At 43.8% G+C, this 27,457-nt stretch overlaps 1 protein-coding gene across 2 annotated transcripts in view; it reads right to left on the reverse strand.

The window, feature by feature from the left end:
- Positions 1–27,457, reverse strand: part of ppp2r2ba (protein phosphatase 2, regulatory subunit B, beta a) — a 55,295-nt gene that overhangs the window by 14,544 nt on the left and 13,294 nt on the right. The window contains exon 1 of one of the 2 annotated variants that reach the window (XM_005916425.3): positions 7,715–10,007. The exons of the other annotated variant lie outside the window; for it this stretch is intronic. Within the exon in view, the coding sequence (XP_005916487.1) occupies positions 7,715–7,784 (70 nt within the window). The 5' untranslated portion in view covers positions 7,785–10,007. Of the gene's footprint in view, positions 1–7,714; positions 10,008–27,457 lie in introns of those variants that run through there. 2 annotated transcript variants of the gene reach the window in all.

Consider the following 27,457-nt stretch of genomic DNA (forward strand, 5'->3'; position numbering starts at 1 on the left):
CAGAGGCTAGCCCGCTTTTAAACAGTGACAATAATATTAGACAGAGAGAAAGAGAGAGCGCTTGTTGTTTTGTACCCCCCACGCCCTCTGTGGACCTGCTGCTGGTGGAGCTCTGAACAGGAGAGGGGAATGTTGCTATGGAGACCGTTTCCATCTCTAGCGGCAGTCAGAGAGAGCGAGAGAGAGAGAGAGAGAGTGTGTGTGTGTGTCAATAGCTCTCTGACTTAGTTGCTGATGCTAGCTGTGAGTGTGTGAAGAGAGAGAGAGAGAGAGAGAGAGAGAGAGAGAGAGAGAGAGAGAGAGAAAGAGAGAGAGGAGAAAGAGAGAGAGAGAGAGAGCGAGAGAGAGCAGAGAGAGAAGAGAGAGAGAGTAAGCTGGAAAGAGAGTGAAAAACCTGCTACTGCATCTGGGGGAACGAGTTCAGTTCAATGCAGCACACAAGTTCAGACAATAGAGTCCCCGTAGACGGACTCATCGCTTCACAAAAACCTGTCGTGCATGGTGGAAATGACCATGCATCCTGTCTGTGTGTATACTGTGAATCTGGCTCTGTCCTCCTCCAGTTTTAATTTAAATGTTAGAGAAAGTCACAGATGAGGCCAGAGGGATTCTTACGAGCACGTGTTGATAATGACATGATGTGGGAGGGCAAAACTAATTATATTTGAATGTAGAAATAATGACCTTTCACAGAGAAGACAAAGTCTGACCTAATTGCAGCCTGGGAGAACCCTTCAATGCACCATGCTGGTGTTGCATGTACTGTAGCAACACATGCTAAAGGTGCTCTGTAAATGCATTTGTACACCTCATACATGTAGTGCATGTATGAGGTCTCTCTCTCTCCTCCTCTCTCACACACAACACAACAAACACACACACACACACACACACACACACAAACACACACACACACACACACACACACACACACACACACACACACACACTAATGTCTTACAGTACCACCAGGCCAAAGTCACTCATGTGAATCTAATGGAATCGTCATAGCATTCAGCATTCTTTAATCAAAGCTGGTTTCGCCCTTTTTTGCCCTTCTCCTCTCTGTTTCTGCCCCCTCCCCATCCCCCCCACTGCCTCTCTTCTTTTCCCTTCCCTCATCATCATCATCCACACATTAAGTCACTGAGGGGAAACAGTAATTGATGGATGCTATTTAACAAGTTTACACACGAATACATCCTTCAATCATCTCTTTGAATGATCAACCAGGCAGAGCCAGTGGAGCTGAAACACACGCTAACGTGATGGAATGCTCCCTTAAATGAGTTTGTTTGTTTTTTTCATGCAAATGATTTCAGACCAGACATGACTTGTAATTGCGTTTGTGAATGGCAAACATCTTCTTCAAATGAAACTTTATGACAATAGAAAAATAAATTCGCAGCACTGTCACAGGTGGGCAGGGTGTCTCAAATGATTTCTGCTGTTGTCAGTTGTTACATGACCAAGATGACTTGAATTAGAGGGAAGCCAGACACTGGACTGATCAAATGCTTACTTGGATGGAACACACACACACGCACACACAACACACACACTAACACACACACATACACAAACACACACACACTCACACACACCAACAACACACACAACCACAAAGCACAAACACACACACACACACCACAACCAGATGAAGCCTATAAATCCTGTGGCCAGCCTGGTCTGACAAAGACAGGTCAGCGCTTCCTGATGCATCAGAGGGATGCTTGAGATAACACACATCCATCACCAGTAATAACTCAGACAAGCCTGCTGGCCTGCTGCTCAGATGTCTACATGGAAGACTGAATTAAAACAGGCATGGCACAGTTCTTATCTGCTTCTATCCAACAATCTGACCCCCAATAACCCCTTCACTGTGCAATATAGAATTGGCAATCAGACCAGCTGGATGGAAACATAGATATGCATCGATTCTGGAATGAAAACCCCGTACGAAGAGCCAGAGACACAGGAAAACCAGGAAGGGAGGGAGAATATTGAGTTTATTTATAGAGGCCTGTGCACAGCACACCACCCAAAAGAGAGAGGTGCCACTAAATGCAATCACAGAGAAAGGAAAGGTCTGGGGAGAGAAGTCGGTTTCTCAAAATAGCTCAATAAAAGCTTGTACAGCAAGATTCACTGGCACAGACACCGGCAGAGACCAAAAATAAGAGTGCCCTGCCTAACCTCTAGACAACGCATAATCCTGTCAGGAGCTAAGGCAACAAGAAAGCAAATTGAGGTTGATCTCGTGGCACTGCGGAGTTGTGTAAGACACAAAGACTTGAAAAAGGTGTGCCTGAATAGAAAGCAAGTTGCATAAGGGGTGTGCAGTATTTCCAGGTAGAAGGAGGGACGTGAGCAACCTGGTGCTGTGCAAAAGCTTTGTTAGAGGTAGAGGGGAAAGGATTACAGCACTTGTGCTGAGCTGCCTGCGTCAAAGGATCAAGCCGGAGGATAATTCAAGTCTGTTCTCACACTCCCTTTCACCTGCCAGTCTTGTTCCCTCAATGACAATTAACAAATGTGTCTTTAGTGCCATTCTTCCTAGGGAATGAATAAACACACGCTAGTATTACATGCTCTGGAAATGGAGACCATTCATGTGCTGAACAAGCAGCTGATAATAACTTCAATTCACACCACCAACAATAGAGATCAATCACATTTTTGAATAAACCCCACTACCTACTGGTCCGGTACCCCGTCAGATGATTAAGGGTTTATTCAACTCGATTACCTTCACATAAAGCAACAGAGCACAATGCAGGTCTCCTCATCAGAAGAGAATGACTCTTTGTAAGATCTGGAGTGAACAAGCTAATTAACCTGGTTTCTCCAGGATCAGCCCCATGAGACTGAGACAGGGTGTGTGTATTTTGTGTTCCTTTTTCTTGCATGTGTGTGTGTGGATTCTTTTGTGCATGTATCTTTGTGTGTGTGCATGTGTGATTTTTTTTTTTTTTTGTATCCCCACACTCCAGGGAGTTGAGGGTGAAATGGGCAAGACGTGATACTGCTTCTCTTCTCACACTTCATTAACACATCGCCGTGGTACACATCTGACTATAGACACAACACGGGGCAAAAATGGAGCAGAGGAAGAGGGGATAGATGAACCAGCATTCATCCCCTGCAGGCCCTAAGCTGAATACCAAGAAGAGTGATTTCAAATTCTTGTTATTTGGTATTCTTTTAGAAATTGAAAATACAGAGCAGGGGGGATGGTAGGAAAGCGAGGATGCGCAGTATTATAATCCCCCACCAAAAACAAAAGCTGACACTCACGCTCGATCTGTCTGCCTGCGATGCTTTGGTGAAATCCCTTTCATCTTCCTGTTTCCATCAAAGATTAGATGGCTGCTGTACAGACTAAAACCTCACATTTATTAGTGACCTTATCACCAGCACATGTAGCATTCTGAGTGGCGCTGCTTCCTCGACAGGACACGGGAATTAGCTATCAAAACTTACAAATATATCCCATTATAAAATCCCAGAAAGGTCAAGAACTGCTTAGCCTTGAGGCTAGCTGCACCCCAAATGACTCACACACAGTACGTCTATCCCAGTGCTAACTCATCTACTGACCAGGAAGCCATATCACGGTAGAAAAATAGGACATTTTTGTCATCGTCCTACAGTAGCAACACCACGGGTATTCTTTAATAAATTCTCATTAAATTTTCATGGTGCTTCAGACTTAATAAGAAGCTAATCAGGGGATGAAAGCAGCTGCTGAATAAGGAGTGCGACTCGCCCCAACTTCACAGCTTGCCATTAAGCCTCCGCTACCCCCCGCACCATCTCCATACATGCACATGCACAGTCTTTCTTGCACTATGTGGCGAGGCGGGGCGAGGCGTTTTGAGTGCTTCATAGTAAATAATGGATGGGACCTGAGGGTATGGTGGGCTAAGTCTTTTTATGCCGGGGTCCTAAAGTGTGGCCCCAGGCCGTTTGCCTTGGCACAGCCGACTGAGCTGTGGCTCTGGTCTCAGCAGCAGCGGCGGCAGCAATAAAGGCTGTGAGCCCTCTGTAGTGGGACTGCATCAGTATTCAGTGGGGCTAGAGAGGTCACATCACACACAAGCTTGTATCAGACAGATGTATAACAGCAAAGCAAAGAGCAAGAGGTAGAATGTGAAGAAGAGGGGGGGCAGGGGAGAGAAAGAGGAAGGGATTACATGTCCGACCAGTTGTTCTTTAAGTCATTGTTCCACTAACAAAATTGTAAAGGACCAGAAATCAATACTAAAGCAGGCGTTATGTTAGGTCCTGCCTCACAGCCAGAAAGCTATTTGCATTTTTAAACCCAATGTGGTGCTATTTCATCCATTATCACAACATCCAAGGAGGAGGTGGCTGAAAATGAACTGTTGTAGGAGCACCACAGTCCACTGACTCAACACGCGTATACACAGCCACGGTGAGAAATCATCCATTCTGTCACCATTAGCAACGTGTCATCTGCAGGCGGTTGCCGAATGCAAATCAGAGTGTAATACAATTTTCTCCCCTCTAGATAATAATGATGACTCTGGAAACTTCATTTTAAAATTGAGGAGACTTTGAAATTTCATGCCTGACTACGAATGACTACAGCGTGTTCAACAGAGTCAATGTAACCACCCACAGACCCACCAAGCACTGAGGGGTGGGATTGGTGCAAGACAAAGGTCAGCTTGAGTGACATCATTAGAGTGTCCTGCTTTTGTGGACAAGGATTGCCTGAGGGGAAACCAACCCAACCAACTCACTGCTGCTCATCAGAACCATTGTGTGAGCGTGTGCGTGTGTGTGTGTGTGTGTGTGTGTGTGTGTGTTTGTGTGTAGAGAGAGAGTGATAGAGGAGAGAGAGAGAAGAGATGTGTGTGTGTGTGTGTGTGAGAGAGAAGAGAGAGAGAGAGAGACAGAGGAGAGGAGAGAAGAGAGAGAGAGGAGAGGAGAGAGAGAGAGGAGAGAGAGAGAGAGAGAGAAAGTGTTTGTGTGGTTGTTGTGGTGTGTGTGTGTGTGTGGTGTGTGTGTGAGTGAGAGAGAGAGAGGAGATGTGTGTGTGTGTGTGTGTGAGAGAGAGAGAGAGAGAGAGAGAGAGAGAGAGAGAGTGTGTGTGTGTGATGTGAGAGAGAGAGAGAGAGAGAGAGAGAGAGAGATGTGTGTGAGGAGAGAGAGAGAGAGAGTGTGTGTGAAGAGAGAGAGAGAGAGAGAGAGAGAGAGAGAAAGTGGAGAGAGAGAGAGAGAGAGAGAGAGAGAAGATGTAGATGAAGCAGAATGAGAGGGAAAGAGAGAGAAGTTGGAGAGAAGAGAGAGAGAGAGAGAGAGTTGAGAAGAGGATGAGGAGAGAGAGAGAGAGAGAGGAGAAGTGTGGGGAAAGAGAAAGAGTGTGTGTGAGAGAGAGAGTGAGATAAGTGTGTGTGAGAGTGGAGAGAGAAAGAGAAGTGTGTGTGTGTGTGTGTGGTGTGTGTGTGTGTGTGTGTGTGTAGGTGTGTGTGTGTGTGTGTGTGTTGTGTGTGTGTGAGTAGAGAGGAGAGAGAGAGAGTGTGTGTGTGTGTGTGTGATGGTGTGTGTGTGGTGTGTGTGTGTGTGTGTGTGTGTGTGTGTGTGTGGTCTGCACATACTGGGTCTGATAAAAAATGTGCAGTTTGGGGAATTCATAGAGATGGGCAGAAGACTGACTTTATAGCACTTAAGGGTGACAAGGATTTAGAGGTTGAAAGGAGACACACACACACACACACAGTAATTCATGATATATGAAGTGTGATGATCAGTCATAAATTACAGCAATAAAACATAACAAAAGCAGACATCTGAAAAGCACAGATGGGCTTCAGACTGGATGGTCCTTTGCTTTGGGAGGACATATTTGACAGTCCTCGTGCTGAATGAATGAGATGGTAGATGGAAGAGTGGGAGAGACAGAGAAGGAGCGACAGGGAGATGAAGATTCCCTGCCGTTTTTAAATCTCAGCGCACACATCAAACAAAGATATTCATCGCACCCTCTCGCGCACTCGCTGCGAACCGGTGGCAGTGAGTCGAGTTGTGAAAGAGAATCATCTAAGCCCTAGGCAAATAATGGTGCTCTCCATTTGAATGAAGAAAAGGAAGGAAAAGGGACGAGGGGGAAACGGCACAAAAGCGTGCAAGAATGAGAACATACGTATGTCTTTTGAGCTCTGACTTTGTTTCTCCTCCAGCCTGCAATGGCATCTGTAACCTGAGCCCCACAGAAGCTCTGTGGTGGCTCTGACCCACCCTGCAGCCACTCATAACCTCCAACAACATCCATCCTGTTCAATTGTGTAGAGTGTGTCCATAAATATCTTATCCCATGTGGAGCTCCATAATATTTGAAATTACATTCCTCTTTTCACTGATTTTGTTCCTCACCCAATCTTATGGTAAGTGGGTGGCAAAATGTGTCTGGTGTGAAAAAAACTAAAGGATTTCCCAGTTCTGCAGTAACTATTTATACAATTGGCAAGCCTTCCACTGAAACACTGCATCAAACTGAACAATAAAAACCACTCAACAGAATAGGACAATTAAGCTGAAGATGGGAGATGTCCACTTATTAAGGAATTGAAAATTGAGCTTAATCTGTGGTTAAAAATATAAAGTTATTCATATGTGGCCCTTGGCATTTACAACAAATACAGTACAGAAGGGCATTTAGCCTCTATGAAGTTTGATTGTACTGCAATAATTTTAAAACAAAAAGCCATCAGACCTCAATGTTTTTGTAATCTCAATGCTATCAGTGCAGCAGATAATGTCTATGAGCAATCTGCATAATTGCATAATGAGATCAACCACCATTTTCACCTATAAATCAGTGTTTTATGTTCATTAGCGATCCAAGGAGCTCATAGAGAAAAGCTGGAGCTAATTGGCAGAACATAAGGGAAGTATTAAACATCACTTTTACCAGGTTGGAACTCAAAAGGCTGATGTCTGTGGTCAATGAGGAGAAACACATGCATGGAACAGAGCAACATTTGTAGCTGCAGGGTGGGAAAAAAAGGTTATGTGCATTGCATACAGTGAAAACGTGTGTCTGTGGATGCATGTGTGCTAGAGAGAGAGAGAGATGGATCCATATTTCATTGTGTTGTCTCCTTGAATTAGGGCACCTTGCCTGCTCCTTTTTTTTTCCAACAAGTGCACACAGAAGGAAAAAAAATACATTTTTACCCACTACTTCACACATTCTCTTTAAACTCAGAAACTAGGGAATAAAACATTCTGTACTGGTGCCTCTACAAGGAAGAATCCAAACAGATTAAAAAACCCCTGATTACCCTGATCAAGATGCTTATTATAGCGCTAACCGGTGATGGGAAACCACCCCATCCTGCCCAGTTATTACATTCTCACTGGATCTTCACCACAAATGACCAGAATGTTCCCGTAATAACCCCAGCTTATTCTGTGACTAAAGTGATTAAACGAGCTTTAAGTGATCCCACCTTTATGCATTTAATAGTCCCCGCACAGCATCATTATATAGCCTAACATGAGGATATTTTTTTTATCATCTATTTATGCCATCTTATGTGTAACCTGCTGTCATTTACGGGCTACTTAATAATTAGATTGACCAATTTCTTGCTGTGATATTAGCATCCTTTTAGCTACAGCCGCAGGTTATTTACTGTCAAACACCTTTAAACTGTGTTTCTTTTCAACATCAAAATACCTTCGGTTGCATAGTTGTGGTCGCGAAGGAAGCTGTTGTTGATTTTCCGGGTGTCACTCTCCTCCTCCATTGAAAAATCGGCTGATTCGAAATCCTGAAAGCGGCAGACCTGCTCCCATCCTGCCCGGTACCGTCAGCAGGCGGGCTGTGGGACCAGCGGGGGGCCTGTCATGGCTCCAGATCTCCGGTGTAATCAACACAATCGCGATCAAATACCTGTGATGACGACGGTGCACGGGGCAGGTCCTGTCCACACCTCGGGTGGCATCCAACAGACCGACCGTCCGCAACGCAATGACAGTGTCGACTCCAACAGTGGATTTAATAGCCTAATTATTGCAGCGCGTCATAGGTGCGTCTGCCTCAGGGAACTCTTCAAACGCGTATCTCCCAAAAATGTCAGCACGGAAAACCTGCAGCTTAGAGCTGATGATGATTTCAATAAACGTCTTCTTGAAGGTTGAACCTGAAGTAGCAGCAGCAGCACGGGCGCACTCCGTAAATCTGTTCTGGAGGATTGGAGTTTAGGCAGGCGAGATTTTCCCCTCCCAGTGCCAGCGGGGCGGGCGGGATTATGCGTCAACAAGCTTGCTCCGATCACCTCCGCATTTCCATGTCATAGCCTACAGCGATGCATCTTCACTTTTTCTGGCTCCAGATTCTGCATGGTCTCCTCGCTCTTTCTCATTCATTCATTGATCGAAACGGCCCGGCGCCTGCGATCCCTGCAGCTCAGCTGACTCACTGTGCCGGATAGCGCAGAGCTTCACTGTAGCTGCCCACGCTGCTGCTGCACTTCAGCAGGGGCCCCTCCCTGCTGCTTGACGGCTGGCTCTTTAAAAACCTACAAGCAGCAAACGTGACGCTCAGTTGAACCACCAGGACTAGTAAAGACTTCAAAATCTGTTCACAGATTTTTGAACCACCGAGGTTTGTGTGTGTGTGTGGGTGTAAAGTCACTGGTAGCAGGTTGCTCTTAAACTACCATTCCTCCATTCTGCTTCAGAGGCATCTATGCACTGCAGTGGCTTGTGTTACTTTTCTTCTAATTAGGACCCTAAAAACAGCTATTCAAGCCACAACACTGAGGTTTGGATGGATGTGTTATGAGGTGCATGACATTTCACATTTCTGTCCAAACACATGACAGAGGATTCAGAAATTAAAGGCAGAGAGGGGTCACAAAGCAGAAAGACAGAGACAGAGAGAAGGAAAGGTGAACTTAAACTAGAGAACAGAGGTGACTAGAAAGAATAAGAAAAAATAACCAGAGGCCGATTAATTAGATTAGTAAGGTCACCATCTGCGGCTCTTTCTGGAAAGATCTGATTTCACTGCTGAGTTTAATGACGACGCACAAAACGAAGCTTCTTCTGGTCAAATCATAATCTTTAATGAGTGTGTGTGTGTGCAGCATCAGAGTGCAATGCATCTCAGCTCTATCTACTCACTTTACGCTAAATCTCTTTGGTACCACAAAGGGACTGGGTATCTCCCCTGCACAAGCCTCAGCGCACATAGCATCAGCAGAGATTGTGGAGCCCCCTCTACTAAATGCATTAGCTCTCTAATCCACAGGACCATTTGCACATCCAATCCTCTTCTCCTCTACTAATGGGGATCTGGCTGTGAGGGAGGCATGCTGCACATAGCAAAAAAACAGGGGCCTACTACACATGCTGTTTTACACCCCATCAAACTCCATCTCCATCAGAATACATTACGGGGCATTATCCATGCAGGGGGATAATGAAGGCTGCTGGAGCATCCGTGAGGACTTGTGGTTCACGTTTCCATATTTACAGTCCTCCACACCTTTAATGAAATCAGCAGAGAAATGCTGCCATCCTTGACCCTCTTAGATTTAACTGAGTGGTCAATAGCATTTCCCACCTCTATCAATATTTAAACAGGATATACGGGGACAAAAGAAACACAAAGCCCTCCTCTTCAACAAAGACTTTGGCTAAGTCACAGCTGAGCAGGCCGAATAAACTGAAATGGAATCGGCGAGACAAAAGGGTTTTATAGAATGAAGCCACATGGATGAGCGGTTCAGTTTTGTCAGATTTTGTTGGGAGTTGAGGGGGGAAAATTATGAGGCAGAAACATGGTTAAAGCACAGATATTTGACTGTATTCATTATACAGGAATAAGTGGAGACTGCTGCTTGGAGCCAGAGCCTGGGATCAATGCTACAACATCCATACAATATCCTCTCTTCCTGCCTTTGTCCCATTCGCTGTGCATACAAGTCCTTACCTGCATTCCATTCCCCTCCAGCACTTCATAATGTGACTAAGAAAGTAATTACAGATTGATACACTCATATTCTCAAAGCCTTCACTCAAAAGGCCCCAAGTTTCTTCACCCCACGGCTCAATTGATGCTGTCCTCCTCCTCAGAACACCAAGCTACTTGTTCTCCTCCGCTACCTCAGCTCTCTCGCTCATTACACCCCATCTCCCACTCCACTGGGTAAGACACTAGTGACTGAGCGTCTACAGCCCAGCTGCTGCGTGTCAGACTTGTAGGAAATGCTCTGGGGGGCGGCCAGAATTGGAGAGCGTGTCCTCAATTCTCCTGGATCGTGTGGACAAAGTGGGTTAAATTAGACTCCAGCAGCACCAAACATAGGGACACAATCACGTGGCAATGATATTTTAGTCATGGCCAATTGCTTTCCTTGATGTGTTGTAATTGCTTGACCCGGGGATTCCGGTGAAGGGCTACAGGAGGCAAAGACGCCGTCTGCATACCAAAAAAACGCATGCATACGCTTTTACATATAGATACTTGAGAACACTGCAGCTGTTCGGCACAGTTCCCTATACTTCTACACCTTCATTGCAATTACCTCATATCTCAGAACTTCAGTCAATAGTGCATTGATCGGTGGATAATGTCAGGTTTAAATAGGCGAAGATATTGACTATTGTCATCAGTTAATCCAATAAATAGGAGGTTGTGGTAAATAAATCCCAAAGCATATACGGCACGCAAGGTAACCATAGTTTGGGCTGAAAATGCAATAGTTTATTTTACACCAGTTATCTTGATTGTAAATTGTTCATGTCAAATCTTAGACACAATGCTACTAGAACACCTTTATTTGTTATTGTACGGCTATATAACAAAATCTAGATCATCTCTCTGAGCAATTTGTTAAGTCCTTGATCCATCTGCATGTGTCATCACCGATAGCTAGATTTAGCAGTTTGGTCATCATTATATCAAACGCAGAGCTGAGGTCTACAAACAACAATCCTGCATATGTCCCCAGGTGTTGAAGGTGAGTCAGTGCAGCATGGAGACGCCGTTTATAAGAACCTCTGTTGACCTGTTGGTCCAGTGTGGCTGGAAGTGAAGTAATCTAGTGATGCTTTTTAGCATGTTCACTATTTATTTCAATGTACTGACATGCTATCGTTCTTCAACTACCAGTATACACGAGACTGGAATGTTTTGCAGGGTTTGTGATTCATAAATCAAATTTCCTATAAACATGACATTTTCAATTGATGGTGCAAAAGGAAGAGGTAACTAAAGTTATTACAATTATTCCAGAGGGGAAAAACAACATCTGTGCCACATTTCATGGAATATCATTGAGTAGCTGTTGGAGACGTTTCAACAGAGAACCTCGTGGTTTCACAGAGGGAAATGTCAAGAGATGATCAGTCATAGGGACACGCCATTTGGAAACATAAATGAAGATGCAAAAAACTGTGCCCCGGGCCATCGAGCTGGTTTATCATATATTTCATCAGATGTCAAAACCCTGATGTGCTGGCAGAATAAGACTAAAAGTCAGCTTTTTTTCCACACAAGTAATTTCTATCATTCATTTTATGTTCATGTTCATCACAGCTTCACTGAAACATGCCCATGTCAGAAGGCAGAACACAAATGTTATAGTCTTACCTGTTCATTTAACTGGATGCAGTTCAGTGCAACATGACCGGGGCACTCATTCAAATATGAAGAAACATGTTCACGTGACATTTGATTAATGATGAACGGAGCATTAAGATTGAGCTGCTGAGCAATAATAATATCTATAAAAGATTTCACAGCATGACATGTTCAAAATTTCTTGACAATTTATTTGACACTTGGAACAAGTGGTGGACTGACCGACTGAGGCTGCCTAAAACTGCTCGCTGCTGCAGCTTCAAATCCAATATTGCCATAATTGCTAATTGATTTACAGCACTACCCACAATGCTTTAATACATTCAGATATTTTAAATGAATAGCTGCCGTCCCTTGAACAGTACAACAAAATCTGTGATGGAAAGCAAATCTAAACTGCCTGAAGTCATACAATCATGCAAATTGAAAACTATGGATTATTTTACTCAGGAAAGCTGTGGTCTGAGAAACACGTTACAGAATTAAGATTTAACCCTAGGCAGTGTTTGACCTACTTTGTTTCAAGATTTATTGTAGAATTATGAAGCAGGTATTCTCACAAAACAGCTGTTCCTAAAAACTGCCATCATTTGACCAGGATGCTTTAACTGAACATAAGAAAGGACTGTATTATTATATTATAATAGTCCAGAGGTTCGAAAGCACAAAATGCAAAATAAAACAAAATACATTAAAAACACTAAAAAAGGCCATTTTCTTCCTCTTTAAGGTAGAAAGGTAAAGCTGTAATTCAAAATATATACAGTAAAGCCTATTTAGTAGTTGAGCTGATTTCGTATGACATGCCTCAGTGGGACAAGCTGTATCAGAGCACAACATGCTGAGCTACACAGTTGTTATGGTCATAATTTTTAATGTGTGTTCACCGGTTTTAGATTCTTTCTGTGTTACCCAACAAATCAGGATGATAATCATTCAATGGCATTAAATTCCCTCTCCAAACATTCATTGCCTGGCATTAGCCATGCAACCCACCCTGGCATTAAGAGCAGCTAAACACACGGGGGTAATAGGATTGGCCTGGCAGTCCATCTGTCAGGGGACTGAGTAGCAGCAAACCCCAAGGAACAAGTACCTGGCCTGGATACGCTCTCTCATTCTGCCCTTTCTTTGCGGTCTACTACGGAAATATTTATACGGTTTTTAAATGTAACCTCTGTGAAACTAAAACACTGCCATTCAAGCACATAAATGCCAGAAAGAAAAGGTAAAAAGCTGGAAAATACAGTCTCTAGTGGGAGTTTATAACCTCCTGGCTTTAAGTAATATAAAATGCTGCTACTTTCCCCCCCACACACACACACACACACACACACACACACACAGACACACACACACACACTAATGTCTTCCAGTACCACCAGGCCAAAGTCACTCATGTGAATCGAATGGAATCGGCTTAGCATTCAGCATTCTTTAATCAAAGCTGGTTTCGCCCTTTTTTGCCCTTCTCCTCTCTGTTTCTGCCCCCTCCCCATCCCCCCCACTGCCTCTCTTCTTTTCCCTTCCCTCATCATCATCATCCACACATTAAGTCACTGAGGGGAAACAGTAATTGATGGATGCTATTTAACAAGTTTACACACGAATACATCCTTCAATCATCTCTTTGAATGATCAACCAGGCAGAGCCAGTGGAGCTGAAACACACGCTAACGTGATGGAATGCTCCCTTAAATGAGTTTGTTTGTTTTTTTCATGCAAATGATTTCAGACCAGACATGACTTGTAATTGCGTTTGTGAATGGCAAACATCTTCTTCAAATGAAACTTTATGACAATAGAAAAATAAATTCGCAGCACTGTCACAGGTGGGCAGGGTGTCTCAAATGATTTCTGCTGTTGTCAGTTGTTACATGACCAAGATGACTTGAATTAGAGGGAAGCCAGACACTGGACTGATCAAATGCTTACTTGGATGGACACACACACACACACACACACACACACACACACACACACACACACACACACACACACACACACACACACACCCCATAACCAGATGAAGCCTATAAATCCTGTGGCCAGCCAGGTCTGACAAAGACAGGTCAGCGCTTCCTGATGCATCAGAGGGATGCTTGAGATAACACACATCCATCACCAGTAATAACTCAGACCAGCCTGCTGGCCTGCTGCTCAGATGTCTACATGGAAGACTGAATTAAAACAGGCATGGCACAGTTCTTATCTGCTTCTATCCAACAATCTGACCCCCAATAACCCCTTCACTGTGCAATATAGAATTGGCAATCAGACCAGCTGGATGGAAACATAGATATGCATCGATTCTGGAATGAAAACCCCGTACGAAGAGCCAGAGACACAGGAAAACCAGGAAGGGAGGGAGAATATTGAGTTTATTTATAGAGGCCTGTGCACAGCACACCACCCAAAAGAGAGAGGTGCCACTAAATGCAATCACAGAGAAAGGAAAGGTCTGGGGAGAGAAGTCGGTTTCTCAAAATAGCTCAATAAAAGCTTGTACAGCAAGATTCACTGGCACAGACACCGGCAGAGACCAAAAATAAGAGTGCCCTGCCTAACCTCTAGACAACGCATAATCCTGTCAGGAGCTAAGGCAACAAGAAAGCAAATTGAGGTTGATCTCGTGGCACTGCGGAGTTGTGTAAGACACAAAGACTTGAAAAAGGTGTGCCTGAATAGAAAGCAAGTTGCATAAGGGGTGTGCAGTATTTCCAGGTAGAAGGAGGGACGTGAGCAACCTGGTGCTGTGCAAAAGCTTTGTTAGAGGTAGAGGGGAAAGGATTACAGCACTTGTGCTGAGCTGCCTGCGTCAAAGGATCAAGCCGGAGGATAATTCAAGTCTGTTCTCACACTCCCTTTCACCTGCCAGTCTTGTTCCCTCAATGACAATTAACAAATGTGTCTTTAGTGCCATTCTTCCTAGGGAATGAATAAACACACGCTAGTATTACATGCTCTGGAAATGGAGACCATTCATGTGCTGAACAAGCAGCTGATAATAACTTCAATTCACACCACCAACAATAGAGATCAATCACATTTTTGAATAAACCCCACTACCTACTGGTCCGGTACCCCGTCAGATGATTAAGGGTTTATTCAACTCGATTACCTTCACATAAAGCAACAGAGCACAATGCAGGTCTCCTCATCAGAAGAGAATGACTCTTTGTAAGATCTGGAGTGAACAAGCTAATTAACCTGGTTTCTCCAGGATCAGCCCCATGAGACTGAGACAGGGTGTGTGTATTTTGTGTTCCTTTTTCTTGCATGTGTGTGTGTGGATTCTTTTGTGCATGTATCTTTGTGTGTGTGCATGTGTGATTTTTTTTTTTTTTGTATCCCCACACTCCAGGGAGTTGAGGGTGAAATGGGCAAGACGTGATACTGCTTCTCTTCTCACACTTCATTAACACATCGCCGTGGTACACATCTGACTATAGACACAACACGGGGCAAAAATGGAGCAGAGGAAGAGGGGATAGATGAACCAGCATTCATCCCCTGCAGGCCCTAAGCTGAATACCAAGAAGAGTGATTTCAAATTCTTGTTATTTGGTATTCTTTTAGAAATTGAAAATACAGAGCAGGGGGGATGGTAGGAAAGCGAGGATGCGCAGTATTATAATCCCCCACCAAAAACAAAAGCTGACACTCACGCTCGATCTGTCTGCCTGCGATGCTTTGGTGAAATCCCTTTCATCTTCCTGTTTCCATCAAAGATTAGATGGCTGCTGTACAGACTAAAACCTCACATTTATTAGTGACCTTATCACCAGCACATGTAGCATTCTGAGTGGCGCTGCTTCCTCGACAGGACACGGGAATTAGCTATCAAAACTTACAAATATATCCCATTATAAAATCCCAGAAAGGTCAAGAACTGCTTAGCCTTGAGGCTAGCTGCACCCCAAATGACTCACACACAGTACGTCTATCCCAGTGCTAACTCATCTACTGACCAGGAAGCCATATCACGGTAGAAAAATAGGACATTTTTGTCATCGTCCTACAGTAGCAACACCACGGGTATTCTTTAATAAATTCTCATTAAATTTTCATGGTGCTTCAGACTTAATAAGAAGCTAATCAGGGGATGAAAGCAGCTGCTGAATAAGGAGTGCGACTCGCCCCAACTTCACAGCTTGCCATTAAGCCTCCGCTACCCCCCGCACCATCTCCATACATGCACATGCACAGTCTTTCTTGCACTATGTGGCGAGGCGGGGCGAGGCGTTTTGAGTGCTTCATAGTAAATAATGGATGGGACCTGAGGGTATGGTGGGCTAAGTCTTTTTATGCCGGGGTCCTAAAGTGTGGCCCCAGGCCGTTTGCCTTGGCACAGCCGACTGAGCTGTGGCTCTGGTCTCAGCAGCAGCGGCGGCAGCAATAAAGGCTGTGAGCCCTCTGTAGTGGGACTGCATCAGTATTCAGTGGGGCTAGAGAGGTCACATCACACACAAGCTTGTATCAGACAGATGTATAACAGCAAAGCAAAGAGCAAGAGGTAGAATGTGAAGAAGAGGGGGGGCAGGGGAGAGAAAGAGGAAGGGATTACATGTCCGACCAGTTGTTCTTTAAGTCATTGTTCCACTAACAAAATTGTAAAGGACCAGAAATCAATACTAAAGCAGGCGTTATGTTAGGTCCTGCCTCACAGCCAGAAAGCTATTTGCATTTTTAAACCCAATGTGGTGCTATTTCATCCATTATCACAACATCCAAGGAGGAGGTGGCTGAAAATGAACTGTTGTAGGAGCACCACAGTCCACTGACTCAACACGCGTATACACAGCCACGGTGAGAAATCATCCATTCTGTCACCATTAGCAACGTGTCATCTGCAGGCGGTTGCCGAATGCAAATCAGAGTGTAATACAATTTTCTCCCCTCTAGATAATAATGATGACTCTGGAAACTTCATTTTAAAATTGAGGAGACTTTGAAATTTCATGCCTGACTACGAATGACTACAGCGTGTTCAACAGAGTCAATGTAACCACCCACAGACCCACCAAGCACTGAGGGGTGGGATTGGTGCAAGACAAAGGTCAGCTTGAGTGACATCATTAGAGTGTCCTGCTTTTGTGGACAAGGATTGCCTGAGGGGAAACCAACCCAACCAACTCACTGCTGCTCATCAGAACCATTGTGTGTGTGTGTGTGTGTGTGTGTGTGTGTGTTGTGAGAGAGAGAGAGAGAGAGAGAGAGAGAGAGAGAGAGACAGAGAGAGAGAGAGAAGAGAGAGAGAGACAGAGAGAGAGAGAGAGAGAGAGAGAGAGAGAGAGAGAGAGAGAGAGAGAGAGAGAGAGAGAGAAGAGAGAGTGTTGTGTGTGTGTGTGTGTGTGTGTGTGGTGTGGTGTGTGAGTGTGTGAGAGGGAGGGAGAGGAGAGAGTGTGTGTGTGTGTGAGAGAGAGAGAGAGAGAGAGAGAGAGAGAGAGAGTGTGTGTGTGAGAGAGAGAGAGAGAGAGAGAGAGGTGTGGAGAGTGTGTGAGAGAGAGAGAGAGAGAGAGAGAGTGTGTGTGAGAGAGAGAGAAAGAGAGAGAGAGAGAGAGAGAGAGAGAGAGAGAGAGAGAGAGAGAGAGAGAGAGAGAGAGAGAGAAAGTGTGTGTGTGAGAGAGAGAGAGAGAGAGAGAGAGAGAGAGAGAGTGTGTGTGAGAGAGAGAGAGAGAGAGAGAGAGAGAGAGAGAGGATGTGTGTGAGAGAGAGAGAGAGCAGAGACAGAGAAGTGTGAGTGTGTGAGAGAGAGAGTGAGATAACGTGTGTGTGAGAGTGAGAGAGAGAAAGAGAGTGTGTGTGTGTGTGTGTGTGTGTGTGTGTGTGTGTGTGTGTGTGTGTGTGTGTGTGTGTGTGTGTTGTGTGTTTGTGAGTGTGTGTGTGTGTGTGTGTGTGTGTGTGTGTGTGTGTGTGTGTGTGGTCTGCACATACTGGGTCTGATAAAAAATGTGCAGTTTGGGGAATTCATAGAGATGGGCAGAAGACTGACTTTATAGCACTTAAGGGTGACAAGGATTTAGAGGTTGAAAGGAGACACACACACACACACACAGTAATTCATGATATATGAAGTGTGATGATCAGTCATAAATTACAGCAATAAAACATAACAAAAGCAGACATCTGAAAAGCACAGATGGGCTTCAGACTGGATGGTCCTTTGCTTTGGGAGGACATATTTGACAGTCCTCGTGCTGAATGAATGAGATGGTAGATGGAAGAGTGGGAGAGACAGAGAAGGAGCGACAGGGAGATGAAGATTCCCTGCCGTTTTTAAATCTCAGCGCACACATCAAACAAAGATATTCATCGCACCCTCTCGCGCACTCGCTGCGAACCGGTGGCAGTGAGTCGAGTTGTGAAAGAGAATCATCTAAGCCCTAGGCAAATAATGGTGCTCTCCATTTGAATGAAGAAAAGGAAGGAAAAGGGACGAGGGGGAAACGGCACAAAAGCGTGCAAGAATGAGAACATACGTATGTCTTTTGAGCTCTGACTTTGTTTCTCCTCCAGCCTGCAATGGCATCTGTAACCTGAGCCCCACAGAAGCTCTGTGGTGGCTCTGACCCACCCTGCAGCCACTCATAACCTCCAACAACATCCATCCTGTTCAATTGTGTAGAGTGTGTCCATAAATATCTTATCCCATGTGGAGCTCCATAATATTTGAAATTACATTCCTCTTTTCACTGATTTTGTTCCTCACCCAATCTTATGGTAAGTGGGTGGCAAAATGTGTCTGGTGTGAAAAAAACTAAAGGATTTCCCAGTTCTGCAGTAACTATTTATACAATTGGCAAGCCTTCCACTGAAACACTGCATCAAACTGAACAATAAAAACCACTCAACAGAATAGGACAATTAAGCTGAAGATGGGAGATGTCCACTTATTAAGGAATTGAAAATTGAGCTTAATCTGTGGTTAAAAATATAAAGTTATTCATATGTGGCCCTTGGCATTTACAACAAATACAGTACAGAAGGGCATTTAGCCTCTATGAAGTTTGATTGTACTGCAATAATTTTAAAACAAAAAGCCATCAGACCTCAATGTTTTTGTAATCTCAATGCTATCAGTGCAGCAGATAATGTCTATGAGCAATCTGCATAATTGCATAATGAGATCAACCACCATTTTCACCTATAAATCAGTGTTTTATGTTCATTAGCGATCCAAGGAGCTCATAGAGAAAAGCTGGAGCTAATTGGCAGAACATAAGGGAAGTATTAAACATCACTTTTACCAGGTTGGAACTCAAAAGGCTGATGTCTGTGGTCAATGAGGAGAAACACATGCATGGAACAGAGCAACATTTGTAGCTGCAGGGTGGGAAAAAAAGGTTATGTGCATTGCATACAGTGAAAACGTGTGTCTGTGGATGCATGTGTGCTAGAGAGAGATAGATGGATCCATATTTCATTGTGTTGTCTCCTTGAATTAGGGCACCTTGCCTGCTCCTTTTTTTTTCCAACAAGTGCACACAGAAGGAAAAAAAATACATTTTTTCCCACTACTTCACACATTCTCTTTAAACTCAGAAACTAGGGAATAAAACATTCTGTACTGGTGCCTCTACAAGGAAGAATCCAAACAGATTAAAAAACCCCTGATTACCCTGATCAAGATGCTTATTATAGCGCTAACCGGTGATGGGAAACCACCCCATCCTGCCCAGTTATTACATTCTCACTGGATCTTCACCACAAATGACCAGAATGTTCCCGTAATAACCCCAGCTTATTCTGTGACTAAAGTGATTAAACGAGCTTTAAGTGATCCCACCTTTATGCATTTAATAGTCCCCGCACAGCATCATTATATAGCCTAACATGAGGATATTTTTTTTATCATCTATTTATGCCATCTTATGTGTAACCTGCTGTCATTTACGGGCTACTTAATAATTAGATTGACCAATTTCTTGCTGTGATATTAGCATCCTTTTAGCTACAGCCGCAGGTTATTTACTGTCAAACACCTTTAAACTGTGTTTCTTTTCAACATCAAAATACCTTCGGTTGCATAGTTGTGGTCGCGAAGGAAGCTGTTGTTGATTTTCCGGGTGTCACTCTCCTCCTCCATTGAAAAATCGGCTGATTCGAAATCCTGAAAGCGGCAGACCTGCTCCCATCCTGCCCGGTACCGTCAGCAGGCGGGCTGTGGGACCAGCGGGGGGCCTGTCATGGCTCCAGATCTCCGGTGTAATCAACACAATCGCGATCAAATACCTGTGATGACGACGGTGCACGGGGCAGGTCCTGTCCACACCTCGGGTGGCATCCAACAGACCGACCGTCCGCAACGCAGTGACAGTGTCGACTCCAACAGTGGATTTAATAGCCTAATTATTGCAGCGCGTCATAGGTGCGTCTGCCTCAGGGAACTCTTCAAACGCGTATCTCCCAAAAATGTCAGCACGGAAAACCTGCAGCTTAGAGCTGATGATGATTTCAATAAACGTCTTCTTGAAGGTTGAACCTGAAGTAGCAGCAGCAGCACGGGCGCACTCCGTAAATCTGTTCTGGAGGATTGGAGTTTAGGCAGGCGAGATTTTCCCCTCCCAGTGCCAGCGGGGCGGGCGGGATTATGCGTCAACAAGCTTGCTCCGATCACCTCCGCATTTCCATGTCATAGCCTACAGCGATGCATCTTCACTTTTTCTGGCTCCAGATTCTGCATGGTCTCCTCGCTCTTTCTCATTCATTCATTGATCGAAACGGCCCGGCGCCTGCGATCCCTGCAGCTCAGCTGACTCACTGTGCCGGATAGCGCAGAGCTTCACTGTAGCTGCCCACGCTGCTGCTGCACTTCAGCAGGGGCCCCTCCCTGCTGCTTGACGGCTGGCTCTTTAAAAACCTACAAGCAGCAAACGTGACGCTCAGTTGAACCACCAGGACTAGTAAAGACTTCAAAATCTGTTCACAGATTTTTGAACCACCGAGGTTTGTGTGTGTGTGTGGGTGTAAAGTCACTGGTAGCAGGTTGCTCTTAAACTACCATTCCTCCATTCTGCTTCAGAGGCATCTATGCACTGCAGTGGCTTGTGTTACTTTTCTTCTAATTAGGACCCTAAAAACAGCTATTCAAGCCACAACACTGAGGTTTGGATGGATGTGTTATGAGGTGCATGACATTTCACATTTCTGTCCAAACACATGACAGAGGATTCAGAAATTAAAGGCAGAGAGGGGTCACAAAGCAGAAAGACAGAGACAGAGAGAAGGAAAGGTGAACTTAAACTAGAGAACAGAGGTGACTAGAAAGAATAAGAAAAAATAACCAGAGGCCGATTAATTAGATTAGTAAGGTCACCATCTGCGGCTCTTTCTGGAAAGATCTGATTTCACTGCTGAGTTTAATGACGACGCACAAAACGAAGCTTCTTCTGGTCAAATCATAATCTTTAATGAGTGTGTGTGTGTGCAGCATCAGAGTGCAATGCATCTCAGCTCTATCTACTCACTTTACGCTAAATCTCTTTGGTACCACAAAGGGACTGGGTATCTCCCCTGCACAAGCCTCAGCGCACATAGCATCAGCAGAGATTGTGGAGCCCCCTCTACTAAATGCATTAGCTCTCTAATCCACAGGACCATTTGCACATCCAATCCTCTTCTCCTCTACTAATGGGGATCTGGCTGTGAGGGAGGCATGCTGCACATAGCAAAAAAACAGGGGCCTACTACACATGCTGTTTTACACCCCATCAACCTCCAAACTCCATCTCCATCAGAATACATTACGGGGCATTATCCATGCAGGGGGATAATGAAGGCTGCTGGAGCATCCGTGAGGACTTGTGGTTCACGTTTCCATATTTACAGTCCTCCACACCTTTAATGAAATCAGCAGAGAAATGCTGCCATCCTTGACCCTCTTAGATTTAACTGAGTGGTCAATAGCATTTCCCACCTCTATCAATATTTAAACAGGATATATGGGGACAAAAGAAACACAAAGCCCTCCTCTTCAACAAAGACTTTGGCTAAGTCACAGCTGAGCAGGCCGAATAAACTGAAATGGAATCGGCGAGACAAAAGGGTTTTATAGAATGAAGCCACATGGATGAGCGGTTCAGTTTTGTCAGATTTTGTTGGGAGTTGAGGGGGGAAAATTATGAGGCAGAAACATGGTTAAAGCACAGATATTTGACTGTATTCATTATACAGGAATAAGTGGAGACTGCTGCTTGGAGCCAGAGCCTGGGATCAATGCTACAACATCCATACAATATCCTCTCTTCCTGCCTTTGTCCCATTCGCTGTGCATACAAGTCCTTACCTGCATTCCATTCCCCTCCAGCACTTCATAATGTGACTAAGAAAGTAATTACAGGTTGATACACTCATATTCTCAAAGCCTTCACTCAAAAGGCCCCAAGTTTCTTCACCCCACGGCTCAATTGATGCTGTCCTCCTCCTCAGAACACCAAGCTACTTGTTCTCCTCCGCTACCTCAGCTCTCTCGCTCATTACACCCCATCTCCCACTCCACTGGGTAAGACACTAGTGACTGAGCGTCTACAGCCCAGCTGCTGCGTGTCAGACTTGTAGGAAATGCTCTGGGGGGCGGCCAGAATTGGAGAGCGTGTCCTCAATTCTCCTGGATCGTGTGGACAAAGTGGGTTAAATTAGACTCCAGCAGCACCAAACATAGGGACACAATCACGTGGCAATGATATTTTAGTCATGGCCAATTGCTTTCCTTGATGTGTTGTAATTGCTTGACCCGGGGATTCCGGTGAAGGGCTACAGGAGGCAAAGACGCCGTCTGCATACCAAAAAAACGCATGCATACGCTTTTACATATAGATACTTGAGAACACTGCAGCTGTTCGGCACAGTTCCCTATACTTCTACACCTTCATTGCAATTACCTCATATCTCAGAACTTCAGTCAATAGTGCATTGATCGGTGGATAATGTCAGGTTTAAATAGGCGAAGATATTGACTATTGTCATCAGTTAATCCAATAAATAGGAGGTTGTGGTAAATAAATCCCAAAGCATATACGGCACGCAAGGTAACCATAGTTTGGGCTGAAAATGCAATAGTTTATTTTACACCAGTTATCTTGATTGTAAATTGTTCATGTCAAATCTTAGACACAATGCTACTAGAACACCTTTATTTGTTATTGTACGGCTATATAACAAAATCTAGATCATCTCTCTGAGCAATTTGTTAAGTCCTTGATCCATCTGCATGTGTCATCACCGATAGCTAGATTTAGCAGTTTGGTCATCATTATATCAAACGCAGAGCTGAGGTCTACAAACAACAATCCTGCATATGTCCCCAGGTGTTGAAGGTGAGTCAGTGCAGCATGGAGACGCCGTTTATAAGAACCTCTGTTGACCTGTTGGTCCAGTGTGGCTGGAAGTGAAGTAATCTAGTGATGCTTTTTAGCATGTTCACTATTTATTTCAATGTACTGACATGCTATCGTTCTTCAACTACCAGTATACACGAGACTGGAATGTTTTGCAGGGTTTGTGATTCATAAATCAAATTTCCTATAAACATGACATTTTCAATTGATGGTGCAAAAGGAAGAGGTAACTAAAGTTATTACAATTATTCCAGAGGGGAAAAACAACATCTGTGCCACATTTCATGGAATATCATTGAGTAGCTGTTGGAGGCGTTTCAACAGAGAACCTCGTGGTTTCACAGAGGGAAATGTCAAGAGATGATCAGTCATAGGGACACGCCATTTGGAAACATAAATGAAGATGCAAAAAACTGTGCCCCGGGCCATCGAGCTGGTTTATCATATATTTCATCAGATGTCAAAACTCTGATGTGCTGGCAGAATAAGACTAAAAGTCAGCTTTTTTTCCACACAAGTAATTTCTATCATTCATTTTATGTTCATGTTCATCACAGCTTCACTGAAACATGCCCATGTCAGAAGGCAGAACACAAATGTTATAGTCTTACCTGTTCATTTAACTGGATGCAGTTCAGTGCAACATGACCGGGGCACTCATTCAAATATGAAGAAACATGTTCACGTGACATTTGATTAATGATGAACGGAGCATTAAGATTGAGCTGCTGAGCAATAATAATATCTATAAAAGATTTCACAGCATGACATGTTCAAAATTTCTTGACAATTTATTTGACACTTGGAACAAGTGGTGGACTGACCGACTGAGGCTGCCTAAAACTGCTCGCTGCTGCAGCTTCAAATCCAATATTGCCATAATTGCTAATTGATTTACAGCACTACCCACAATGCTTTAATACATTCAGATATTTTAAATGAATAGCTGCCGTCCCTTGAACAGTACAACAAAATCTGTGATGGAAAGCAAATCTAAACTGCCTGAAGTCATACAATCATGCAAATTGAAAACTATGGATTATTTTACTCAGGAAAGCTGTGGTCTGAGAAACACGTTACAGAATTAAGATTTAACCCTAGGCAATGTTTGACCTACTTTGTTTCAAGATTTATTGTAGAATTATGAAGCAGGTATTCTCACAAAACAGCTGTTCCTAAAAACTGCCATCATTTGACCAGGATGCTTTAACTGAACATAAGAAAGGACTGTATTATTATATTATAATAGTCCAGAGGTTTGAAAGCACAAAATGCAAAATAAAACAAAATACATTAAAAACACTAAAAAAGGCCATTTTCTTCCTCTTTAAGGTAGAAAGGTAAAGCTGTAATTCAAAATATATACAGTAAAGCCTATTTAGTAGTTGAGCTGATTTCGTATGACATGCCTCAGTGGGACAAGCTGTATCAGAGCACAACATGCTGAGCTACACAGTTGTTATGGTCATAATTTTTAATGTGTGTTCACCGGTTTTAGATTCTTTCTGTGTTACCCAACAAATCAGGATGATAATCATTCAATGGCATTAAATTCCCTCTCCAAACATTCATTGCCTGGCATTAGCCATGCAACCCACCCTGGCATTAAGAGCAGCTAAACACACGGGGGTAATAGGATTGGCCTGGCAGTCCATCTGTCAGGGGACTGAGTAGCAGCAAACCCCAAGGAACAAGTACCTGGCCTGGATACGCTCTCTCATTCTGCCCTTTCTTTGCGGTCTACTACGGAAATATTTATACGGTTTTTAAATGTAACCTCTGTGAAACTAAAACACTGCCATTCAAGCACATAAATGCCAGAAAGAAAAGGTAAAAAGCTGGAAAATACAGTCTCTAGTGGGAGTTTATAACCTCCTGGCTTTAAGTAATATAAAATGCTGCTACTCTTCTGTTAATAGACTACAGATGGAGATACATGTAGTCGGCAAATGAATTGAGTCAGGGTGGGGGAGGGATAACAGAGGAGAACTCAGGGCCTGGAAGAAGGAAGGGGAGAAAGATAAAAAGATGGATGTATAGTTTTGGTTGAGGGCATTAAATCAAGCCTAGAGGCTGTCCCTAAATCAGTAGGCTTTACTCTTGGTGTCATTCCAATTACATCAGGATGAGACTAATGCTCCATTGCTCCGAGACTTCAGACCAGCAGGACTGGATTTTCTGTTTCCCCCTGACTCTCTAGTCCCCTCCCCCAACCTCCCCCCCTTTAGCTCTCTATCTCTCCCTCCTTCGCTCTCTCTCTGCCTCCCTTGATAATAAATTAATTGAAAAGAATGCATGTACAATGATTAGCGCAGGACGTAGCATTTTGGTTGAACATTAATCAAGCGAAATGATTGTGTTTGCATGTACACACCTCAAGAACAGAGGCATGGATGCATGACCCACATTGGCATCTATATAAAGCAGGTACCCTAATCACAAAACACACACATATACACACTTATAATAGCCTTTGTTGCGTTAAAATGTTAAGAGCAATAAAGCAACATACAAATTGGCCGACAGGTGAAGAATCCTACAACGCTGCTACACATTTTGATTTGTTTTCTGACTACACGGTCTAGTCTTGCTGAGAGGAAATGGTGCCACTTAACAGAAAATCATTGCATTGCGCTGCTACGGTTGCTAGGTAACTGCAATTGAACTGGCATTGCAATGCAACACAACAGCTGTCCACATAATTGGACAATTAAGATCTTAAAATGTCATTATTTTGGTTATATTCATCTCTATAAAGGCTCAAGCACGTCCCAACACATTTTGTACTAGTTGGGTTAATGGGAAGAACACAGAGGGCTCATGTTCGGAGGAAAGCTGGCTTTCATTAGTGAAAATGATCAGCGCTTTATTGGGAGAAAACAGCAAAAACAAAGTCTGTCTGTGCGGCCCTGAAAGACTGGACAAACACAGTGTGTTGTCAAGTATGCTATATTTAACCTACAGGACTTTCCTCTATGTGTGGACGCATGAAAGACCGACTGGTAGAAAGTAGGTTAAGCAGGTTAGTGAGTGCCTACAAAGCCACCTACCCATACACAACTAGGGATCAATGCGCAGCTTATGTTCAGAACCGTGGACAGCTCTGCACTGTGCTGAAGCTAGCAGAAAGTGAAAAAGGCCTAAAGGGGAAATACAATTTCTATAAAATGTTTCTCAGATGTCGTATAGATCGGCTTTCATTTGAACAAATCAGAGAGAAAAGCTAGTGGATTTAGTTCAGGAGCTGCTTCTAATATGAATTAACTAGTCAGTATAATAAAAAATGACTATCACAAGTTCTCACAGCCTTTTGTGTCTTCAAATATTTTCTCTGTATCAAACTAACAATCAAAAACTAAGAATAACAAAACAAAGAAACTCTTTTCTGTAAATGGAATTCTTTTCCAGCTTTCACACAATTATACGCTGTTGTAATGTACATGCCTACTGTGTGTGCTGTAGTACCATGCTGAAGCACTATTATGTGCCAGCATGTAGGTAATCACGCTTGTTGGACAGGGAGTGTCTATTCAAGAAGAACTCCTGTTACTAACAAGAAAAGCAGCAGTGTGGAAATAGCCTGACCCCACATCTGAACATTTTTTTCTTCTTTTTTTTTTGCTACAGCTTGCCAGAGAGGGTTCCCTGCAGCCATTCAGTCATGTTTCAACCAGCCCCATGTGACAACAGAACATGTTCTCTGTGCACCTCGGTTCAAGAGTCCCCCACCCACACACACACAGACTCAAGCTCTCACACGCAAATGCACATTGCTTTATTACAATAGTCCACACACACGCACTCCGTCAACAACAAAGACAAACACATGCAAGCATGTCACACTTAGAGGCTGTAATCTCCAGGAAAATCCCATTTGGCAGAGCAGCTGCCAGCGTGGATCACAGATAGACTGTAGTTGTGGTGCCCACAGGGTAGCAAGCTGTCCATCCACACTTTTCTATCAAGTAGAGTCGCCAACCACCCACCCACCCCCGAAACCGACACGCACACCTAAAGATGAGCTTAAGATGGGATCAGGCCCTACCACTGTGATGGTAAATTCTTGCCATTTGCCACTCTAATAGGTAGGTGTCAATAAGCTCAAACAGCCCTTTTCTCATTTAAACAGGGCTTTGCTTTGTTATTTAATTTATTGATTTGTTATGAGTGGGATCTATGTTGCAACGTAGCTGCAGGGATTTGCCATTTTTGATGTAGCATGATGTGAGGAGACTTTCTGGCAAAAGTGGTCCGTCCATCTGTCTGCTTATCGTGCTGGCTGGCTGTCAAAAACACTTTCTCTGTTGATGTGAAATGAGACTTGGATAATAAAATAAAATATTAAAATCATTCTAAATCTTTCATATGCATTACAGATCTAATAAAAAACAACAACAAACTATATCCACCCATCACAGCATCCACAAATGTATACAAAATAAGATTAAACATACAATGACAGCATGTCATGTGCTCGAGGCTCCAGTAT

This window comes from Haplochromis burtoni, unplaced genomic scaffold, assembly GCF_018398535.1.
Source record: "Haplochromis burtoni strain Fernald_Lab_line unplaced genomic scaffold, NCSU_Asbu1 Contig_19, whole genome shotgun sequence".
In the NCBI taxonomy this organism is placed as follows: domain Eukaryota; kingdom Metazoa; phylum Chordata; class Actinopteri; order Cichliformes; family Cichlidae; genus Haplochromis; species Haplochromis burtoni.